Source organism: Urocitellus parryii, chromosome 10, assembly GCF_045843805.1.
Source record: "Urocitellus parryii isolate mUroPar1 chromosome 10, mUroPar1.hap1, whole genome shotgun sequence".
In the NCBI taxonomy this organism is placed as follows: domain Eukaryota; kingdom Metazoa; phylum Chordata; class Mammalia; order Rodentia; family Sciuridae; genus Urocitellus; species Urocitellus parryii.
The window spans coordinates 86,362,527-86,372,150 of record NC_135540.1 but is presented as its reverse complement, the minus strand read 5'-3'; the positions used below and the strand labels follow the sequence as shown (position 1 = coordinate 86,372,150).

Sequence of the window (9,624 nt, the reverse complement as noted above, 5' to 3'; positions counted from 1 at the left end):
GTTAGAGAGGGAAAACAGACATTCAGAAATTAATTAGATGACAATTAAGTGATCTTCCATATTGTACTAAACACTCATGAAATAGGAGTTTTATGATGATTTGAGCATCCAGAAAATTTTTTGAAAGATTCACTTACTTATTTTTGCAGTGCTAGGGATCAAATCCAGGATGTTACGTATGCTAGGCAACTGCTCTACCATTGAGCTATACACCCAACTCTCCAGAAAGGTTTTATTTAAGAGGCAGGACTTGAACTGAACCTTGAAGACTGGGATCAAGTAGAGATAAGCTGGGAGAAGAAGGCATTCCTGTGGAGTATAGAAGGAAAAGTGAGAAAGGAGTACACCCAGGTGAATGAATTTCATGAATGAGTGCATGACTTGTGTAGTGGAGAGAAGGCAGGCACTAAATTGTGGCAAGATGGTGAAGAATTGGCTTGAGTAAAGTGAAGGGTAATGATAAGAAATAGTGTGGTTAATTTGGGCAGGCAAGAATCACATGACCTCAAAAGCCAGAGAGAAGTTTCTGAAAGCTAAGCTCTGGTGATCGCCAGTGATGGATCCTCAGAAGGAAGCAGCAGACACATTGTGTGAAAGACCTACAGGTTGGTTCAAATGCAGATGCCAACAGCCATGGCAGCTTGGCGAGTCCAGCTCAATTCCAAACTGCATGAATCACTGGCACATGGACAGGTCTGGGGCTTGCTGACACATACCTCAGAATACTCTCTAGAGGCTGTAGTTTGTGGCCTTGGAAGCCCAGGCAGCTGTTGTGTGTGGGATGTATTTGTGTGGATATTTGTCCAGATGTGGGTGTTACTGAGATCATAGTCTTACACATGATGAAATTCAGTTGGTTGAGGGTAGAGGAACAAAGACAACTATTGCCTCTAACAAGTCTTAACATTTTGGTTTTAAAATCAACTTTCTAACTTTAGTTACATTTTCAAAAGAGTACTTTAGATTTTCTATTCAAACTAACAAGCTGATTTATTAGAGGTCATCCCTTCTTGGAATTATTTCAGTATAATTAAAAAAAATTTTAACATAAAGTACTTGATGGTAAAGTGGTCTCTTATGTAGTCTTCTTTTGATGAGGACGTTGGGGTCCTTTAGCTTTTAAAAATGTCTTCATTTTTTGTTTTCCCCCTTTCTTTTGCTTTTTCTTTTGGCTGACCTGCAGAGAGAGGGGGGGGGAAAGGATAATATTTTTTAATTTTACAAATTACCCTTCCTTATATTCAAACTCCTGACTGTGGTTTTTCTTTATTCTCAGAACTGTCTTAAAGTTGTCTTCTCTCCAAGGGGCCTCTTTTGATTCTCTGATTTGCTCACTTCTTTTGTTTGTTCTCCTGGCTTATTGATGTCCTCACACCAACTTTGTTTACCAGCCACCTTCCTTGGCTGAAACCCTCTGAGGTTGGTAATATCATCATCCACTTTTTATACATGAGGGGGTTGAGGTTAAGAGAGGATGACTTGTCCAAAGTTGTGAAGTGGCACCCTCTTTCTCCACAGAAAAGCCCTCTTCACCATGGCTGATTTTAGGACTGTCAGCAAAAGAGTCCATTGTAGATAAACTTCCTATTTTCATGTCACCCTGTTTACTTGGCCACTGGCCGAGAAGATACCAGCACTCTAGGTGCTGGACACCCCCTTACTAGTTTTTCACAAATGTATCCAGTATAGTACTTTGAAGAAATGTGCAAACAAGGCCTCTGGCCTTGAGCTGAGCTTCACAGAGAAGTCTACATTTTTAAGATAAGTTACAATTGGGCCCATGGTAACAGCTGGCAGGGGGAGGAAAGAAAGGGGTGAAGAAGCTCTTCCCTTCTCAGGTGTTATCCGTGAAGAGTTAACTTGCCCAGATCAGTGAAATAAAAAGCTGCTTTTATGTAAACTTCTGCAGACTGTGAACTTCTAAGCCTCTCCCTTACATGCTGGGTATAAAACTCTGAAACTCCCTGAACTCAGAGTTCAAGGGATTGATTGATTACAGCAAAGGCTGTACCCTCTGAACCTGGCTGCAGCCAAATAAAACTGTTTCCTGCTATCTTCGGTGCCTTGCCTCGTTTATCCCTACAACAGTTGGACAGCTAGTACGTGGCCAGTCAATAGTCTGGCAGACCACAGAACTAATGCTCCCCACCACATATTCTGTGTCCCTCATCAAACCCAACTCCTGAGCGTGTCATGCAGAATTCTTCCCACTTTGTCCTCACTGACTCTTCCACCTCAACACCTTTCTCTCTCCACATAAACTTTAGTCTTATTACATGAGGTTGCCTGAAAACAGCAAGCTCTGTCTTCATTTTACTCTTGTTCACACCGTCCTTAGCTGCCTGGGGAGCTACCTACCCTTCAATCTCCAAATCATTGTCACCTGATATATGAAGTCTTCCTTAATAATTTCTCCCTATCACTCTCCTGGTAAAATCAATTACTACTTTCTCTACAACCTTCAAGATTCTTATATATACCTTGATAATATATGTATGCGTTGCATCACAACTAATTAATTCTTGCTATAGAAGGAAGGGACTATATCTTATTACCTTGGCATCCTTTCTGTCTACCATCAATTCAATACAATTCAAAAGGATGAAAGGTTGAAAACTGTAACCTTCATTGAGTTACACAGAATTCTTTGTTTTCCACAACTTCTAAAAGATAGAAAACTGTTCTTCTTTTCACCAACCTTTTCTTTCCACATCTTCACCAGTTTTTTCACATAACCTGAATCTGGGTTTAGACATTCTTCATTCCCGTTCTTCATTGTAGCACTGCCAAAGAAACAGCAATGAGATTTCTTTTTTCTCTGTAAATAATTTGATTTTTTTGTAGAAATAATAAAAATAGGTATGAATTTTGCTGAATTTTCTAGTGAAATTACTTTAAATTACTAAAAATTTAAAGACAAGATTATTTGGTTGCATTTTAAAAATTATAGCAGTCCATCCAGGAATAACTTCATGATATTTCATTCATCTCTCTGTATAATCTGAAAATAATAGTAGAAATTTCATATGTAATTCTTAATGTAGGTATGAAAGAACTTAAAATATGCATATCATTTATCCTAGCAATGATAGGAAGAATTAAAGACAATACTGCCACAGTAAGAATTTGGCAATAGTCAAAATTTGGAAATAATCTATATTTCTAACAGCAGGCATTGGTTATATAAATTATGGCACCTCTATGTAATATAATTTGACCATTAAAATTACATTATTATGGCTGGGGCATATAGTTCAGTGACAGAAGCATGCTCCCTGGGTTCAATCCTCAGCACCAAAGAATAAAATAAAAGGGGGAGGAATTATTAAGAAAAAAATGAAATTATTATAGAAGATTTACAGACATAAACATGAGAAAATGTTCATAATTATAGTGTTAATGAAAATCATATTGCAAAACTGTTCAGTAAAGGAATTGTACAGGTAGGGACTCTATCTTATTATATTATCCTAAGTGTCTCCCATCAATTCAAGACAATTCAAAAGGATGGAAAACAGTGTCACAATATTTAATAAATGTCTGTTACAGGTTAGACACATACATATACTCATGGGTGCTATGTGGACCAACTTCTTTTTATGTAAGTAAATGTCTATTAGACAAAATTCTTAGCAGCAGAAAAGCAGGTCATAATCATTTGGGAAACTGTGAAATTCCATTTTTGTTCCTCTTGATGCTTCAATCACATCTTCCTCAGAATTTTCTCTTTATGCAGAGCAAGAACACCCTGAAGGCATAACTAAGAGTCACCAGGCCAACTGAAATCATCCAAAGGCAACTCCAGGCCTGACCCTAACCCTAAGCACCCTTATGAAAGGCAGAGGATGTAGAGTTCCCTGGATCATATGCTTTGATCATAAGGGAAGGGAACACTTTAAGTACATAGAATACCACTGATTTCAAGGACCAGCCAGTTTCTGGAATCCATAGTATAAAGCTTTAAGGGCTACCTGGAGAGCTCCCAAAGTGCACAGAGCAGCTGCTTTGGGTGTGTGGCCTTTCTAATTAGATGCCTACTCAGCACCCTAGATCAATAACATAATTGGATTAAAATAACAATTAGATTTATGTTTAATAACAATTAGGTTTTTAAAAGAACAGCAATGGGAGAACAACCTCTACAAAGGCAATAATTTTTATTTGGTCCACTGCTGTGTCTTAAAATGCTGTCAGCCAAAGATGAGGGATCTGTAGGATGAGTAAATATCACACTGACTTTGCAGGAGCATTAAAATAAGTTACAAGCATCATAAAAGCAAATGTACACAAACATACCTAATACAATAATTAAAAAAAAATAAAATGGGCGTGAAACACTCCTATTTGAGGGTGCTCAAGAGATGTGGACCAATTTCTTAGGAACTTAAGTGGACCTTAATGGAATGGAGTTGGTGGAGGTTTGGACCAAAAAGCTGTTCAAAGGATTTTTAGACTAAATGTATCTCATTTCAAGATATATTTCAAGATATTCTGCCAATGCCTGAAACTTCAGATAGCAGTGAATCCTATGTATGCTGTTTTTTTCTGTACATTCTTATCTATGATAAAGTTTAATTCATAAATTAGGCACAGTAGGAGATTAACAATAAATAATACTATAATGAAATAATTATATACTATAATAAAAATTATTTAAAACTTATGAACTATTTATTTCTGGAAATTTTCACTTAATATTTTCAGACCATGATTGACTGTGAGTAAAGTGAATTAGCAGATAAGGGGCAACTATGGTATGTTGTACATGATTTTATTGATTTTTATTTGTGTATCTATATGCATAAAATATTAGTATATATATACATATAGTGTGTGTGTGTGTGTGTGTGTGTGTGTGTGTGTAAACACATATACCCAAAGCAAATGAGGAAGCTTTGGAATACCATGTACCCAGAAGGTATATGATAGTATTTATCACTGGCTGGTAGGATTATGGGTGATTGTCAGTGTCTTCTTTAAGCATTTTCTAGGAGCCCATTTTCTAGACTGCTTGAATCTATGTTTTCCAGGTTGTAATCCTAATTAGTCTCAAATAAATGAAATTTAATTTTTGTTCTTGAAAAACAAACTTCTCTTCATTGAACATGTGCTACTTCAGAAGTCTATCATACTTGGTTCTCACTCTCTACCAGAAATTTAATTTTTTTTTAGAAAAAAAGAAAGCAGCAGACAGACTTACAGAAAGGGTAACTATCTGAACTTTTAAGTGTCTGCATGGGCAAGCACTCTATTTGCCATCATTTCTAGATCACTGCCCTCATTTTGTGAAGTAATAATAGTCACACTAAATTTAATGTCCTTGCCAATGTGGCATCTGTGTATTGAATGAGTTTTTACTTACATGATTTCAGTTTTCCCACAGGAAGGGCTTGGGGCAAATTGTTTAATGTCTTTTAAGGCTTTAGGGTGGATTTTCCCCTGCCTAGTACTGATGCAGGAACAACGGTCATTCCTCATTATTGGGGCTCCTATCAGAAAGAGAAAGAGTGGAATACAGGCACGTGTTAGGTCAATTCTCCCATTGAGGCAATCCATCAAAATGATACATGCATTTGATCATAATTATTTCTATCACTTGCTGTCGGTAGATCATAACCACAAACTTTTGAAGCAGGTATTTCTCCCCTTTGTAGATAAGGAGGTTAAGGTTCAGTTAGATTAAATAAAGACCAATCACAATAGCTTTCAGGGGGCAAGAGTACGAGTAGAATTTCAGCTCAGGTTCTACTGTGTCCAAAGGTGCTGCTTTTAAATACATCACCTTACAACTTTAAGAGGAGTAGACACTTTCACAACATTTTTTTTCAAATAAATTTATTTTTTATATTTATTTTTATAAATATAAAAGTGGTGCTGAAGATCGAACCCAGGGTCCTGCTCATACTAGGCAAGTACTCTACTGCTGAGCCACAAATTCAGCCCCCCACAACATTTAATAAATGCCTATTATAGGTAAGACACACAGACATATAATTCATTAGCATTATGTGGTTCCAACTTCCTAAGGAACTCCCAAATACAATTATTCCCTGACCTTGGTGAAATAGAGTTGATGTAGGTTTGAACAGAGAGCTTTACTTAACTATAATTACCACTTCCATCCTCATCCCCTCTGTTCCCCACTGCTTGATTTTCAATAGTGCTTTAAATTTTGGGAAAGTTTTGACACTCATTCAGCATATATCTATGCAGTGCTTACTGTGTCACACATTAACTTCAAAATACCATTTTACAAATATGGAAACTGAGTTCCAGTAAGGCTATTAACCAAGGTACCAAAAATAGTAAATGGATTAGGGGCGATCTTCTGATTTCTCGATTCTCAATTGGTAAAACACAGACATATTTATCAAGAATCCATACCAGGAAAAAACATGAAAACAATATAGGAAACAGAATCTCTCATCTCATTATCAGCTGCCAGTGCTGCTGTTTCACATCCCTTATTATAAACCACCCATTTATGTGAAATGGAAATAAAATATGCAGAAATTTCTTGGCGCTGAGATAGGGCTTCTTGTTATTAAATGTTCAAACATTTATTAAGACTTAACTAGGAACGTACACACCTAAATTGAGAAGACTTGTGTTTGACTTGGCAGGTCCAAGTTATGATCTTCAGATAATCAACCACATCACCAAGATGTTTTTATGAGTGACCAACATTACTTTCTGGGGCATGCAGAATATTCAACTTTATCTGATGAACCCATAGGGCTTAATAGTGAGTCATACCTCTGATTCTGCTAATGTAATATAACTCATAATCCCTTACCTTGAACTCCAAACAGAACCAGGAAGATGAGGCCCAAGAGGAAAGGAATACCGGTTTTCTTCATAGTCAGGGAATGGAGTTCTACCAAGTCACTGCTATATATTTTGAACCTGAGGAATTCTTTTGAGAACATGCTCTGTGGAACCATATTTATTTAGGAGATCAATTTTCCTCCTAAACTCTGATTGGATGTTGTCCTTAGATCAAGCTAAACCAACCACAAATTGATTGTGCTGGGGGAAATCCTAATCTCCGATCCAAGGGAATTTCTGTTTGTTTTATTTCCATTTCACATAAATGGGTAGTTTTTAGAAAGTGATGTGAAACCAACAGCACTTGCAGCCTTTAGCAAACTCACAGCTGTTCACCTGGGAGAAGAACAGGTTATGCAATGAAAATATTAATGTTATATAGTAAGAGTTGGAGATGTGGTTTCCAGATGGGAAATATTACAGTTCACTTAAGTGATTCCCTTATTACTTATGGCCTAGCCTTCTGTATAATACATGGCTACATTATCTTTCTCATATTGTCCATCCAGCAACTTTAAGCACCTTAATTTCTTCAGGGACCACGTTATTTTCTACTGGTGGTAATTTCATTTTGTGTCATTGCTGCTATAGCCTATTATTTTTGAAATTAATAGATCAGTTAACATTATGGTTCAGATACATGTAAGAGACCCAAATTAACAGTGGCCAAGATAGAGGCTTATTTCTCCTTGACACAGAGAGGTGGACCAACACTTGTATGGAGGCTCTTTTCCCTGAGGTTGTCCAAGCTCCCTCTATCTTATTGCTTTGCCACCATTTCTAGGTCCCTTGCCTCATCTACAAGGCAAAGATGACCTGCTACCATGTCTGATTTCCAAGTACAAAATAGCAGAAAGGCTGAAAAGGGGCATCTTATTCCTTTTGAAACTCATCCTCAAAGTTGCAGCTATCATTTTCCATCACAGCCCTGGTAACAGAACTTATTCACATGGCCACACCTAGCTGCAGGGGAAGTTAAGAAATGTCATCTTCATTCTGGTTGACCCGCTAAAGATCAGAGGTTCCATTACCACAAAACAGTGTTTCTCAGGTAGGGTGGCTCATTTGGGGCACAAGCCCAGGCCCCTGATTTGGCCTGAGACTTCCTCTGACTCTGGCTGTCCTCACTCTCTCCTGATCTTTAGTGCTGCAGCAGCCACTTCTCCAAGCCCCAAAGGTAGCATTTGAAAGCAAAGACTGTCATTCCCATCCCCAAAGAGGCACAAAGACAAAACCCAAGAAGCTGAACTATAAGATGGAGACAGATAAGTTTGCTTCAGCACAAATAGTGATTTTGTTAATCTCTCTGCAGAAAAAGAGCATTCGTCCCAGAAGAAAGTTCTGGAAGTCTGGCACACTAAGTATACAGCAAATGCTCTATTAGTGAGTGAAGGGGCTTTGCGGCGGCATCCAGGCACCGCTCTGGCCCCGTGACCTCCTAGAGGCCCGTGGCGTGCGCACTGCGCATGCCCAACCAGCTGTGATTCCAGAACCTTCTTCCGCGAGGAGGTTACAGCTGGAGCTCCCAACGCTCACTCTTTTCTCGCCCACCGCTGGTGTCGCTGCTGGCTATCCGCTGCCGCTCTGATCTTCACAGGGGGAAGAAAATCGCTTTGGGGAGGAGAGGTAGTGTGTGTGCCCTCGGGATCTCTCCTCTGTCCCCTGGCCACTGTCCTGTAGCCTCCCCAAGGGGAGGCCGCGTTTCCTGGGGAGGGGGAAGGAGGCAGGGGGCTCACAGAGGCCCTTTGGGAGCTTCCACAGTAGGCTTGGGTGAGGCGTGCGGGAATGAAGGCCCCAGAAAGGTTGGGTCGCCCACTGGGCGGAGGCCTCCAGGCGGGACCCTGGGGCTGGAACCGGACCTGTTGGACCTTAGAAAGTGGGAGTTGGGGTCAGTGAGGAGTCGTTGGAGGCCAGGCCGCTCCTTGTTACCCAGGAGAGTGGATGCTCTAGCGGGAGGAGAGGGCTTCCCAGGTGAGTGGCGGAATGACTGGGATGGAAATGAAGACTAGGCCATTGCCCGCTACTTAGATCTATTCCAACACTTGCTTCCCAGGCCTCGTTTTTTTTTGGGGGAGGGGGGAGAGGGGATCATCATGCAAGCTCAAAGTGCGCTTCTGATTGGGCAGAGGGAAAGAGAAAACCCACTGACAGCACACTTATGACTAAACAGGGCTTTTAGGAGAAATAGAAACCTGGTGAGAGGATATTGCAGGAGTTTCCCACAGTCCTGGGAAAGGAGCCAAAGTTTGTCAGGACTGTTGAAACCAACAGATAGTTCTTAATTCCCCTTTGGACCAGAGTTTTAATTTCTTTTGCCTTGAAAAATTCCAGTTTTGTGTCCCTGAGCACCTGAATGCTGATGTAACCCCAAGAGCCTTGGTTTTCGAAAAACATGTTGTCTGGCCTCCCACTTCCATCTTTTTGGTTATGGAATCAGTGTCATCTGTTTTGTTTTATATATAGTGTGACTCACTGTGTCACAGTGAAGATGAGAGGCTTCCTTTTTACCACGGGAGAGGAAGTTTCATATTGAAACCTCCAGGCCTGTTTTAATTTCTCACGGGGTGGATTTCCCCTCCTTTCAGCAGCTACTGCTAGAATTAAAAGGATGCTGACTCGGAAAAAGTGTACTTTGTTAAAGTCTCAGAAGCCCTGATTTACAGCATTCTGAGTTTTCTTTTTCCTCTTCTACTCCCATGCAGGAAGTTAGTCTTTCCTTCTATAAAATTATTATGTGGTGAACTGTCTGTGTACAAGTCATAGCTTTGTAGTGTTTCTTAATGGTGTCTGCATCTC

At 39.7% G+C, this 9,624-nt stretch overlaps 1 protein-coding gene across 1 annotated transcript; it reads right to left on the bottom strand.

Moving 5' to 3' along the window:
• Positions 1-991: 991 nt before the first annotated feature.
• Cxcl9 (C-X-C motif chemokine ligand 9) lies at positions 992-6,896 on the bottom strand. The gene is made up of 4 exons (XM_026413673.1): positions 6,797-6,896; positions 5,363-5,489; positions 2,699-2,783; positions 992-1,177 (listed from the first exon to the last, which is right to left on the bottom strand). The coding sequence occupies exons 1-4, from the start codon at positions 6,858-6,860 to the stop codon at positions 1,076-1,078; spliced, it is 378 nt and encodes a 125-aa protein (XP_026269458.1). The 5' UTR covers positions 6,861-6,896; the 3' UTR covers positions 992-1,075.
• Positions 6,897-9,624: the final 2,728 nt, after the last annotated feature.

Bases quoted from the DNA above. Each gene is read 5' to 3' on its own strand.
- Cxcl9 (XM_026413673.1), bottom strand. From the start codon at position 6,860: ATGAAGAAAACCGGTATTCCTTTCCTCTTGGGCCTCATCTTCCTGGTT. The intron at 5,490-6,796 runs GTAAGGGATTAT...TCTTTCTGATAG, and splicing joins GGTTCTGTTTGGAGTTCAAG to GAGCCCCAATAATGAGGAAT. The intron at 1,178-2,698 runs GTTGGTGAAAAG...CTCTCTCTGCAG, and splicing joins TGAAGATGTGGAAAGAAAAG to GTCAGCCAAAAGAAAAAGCA.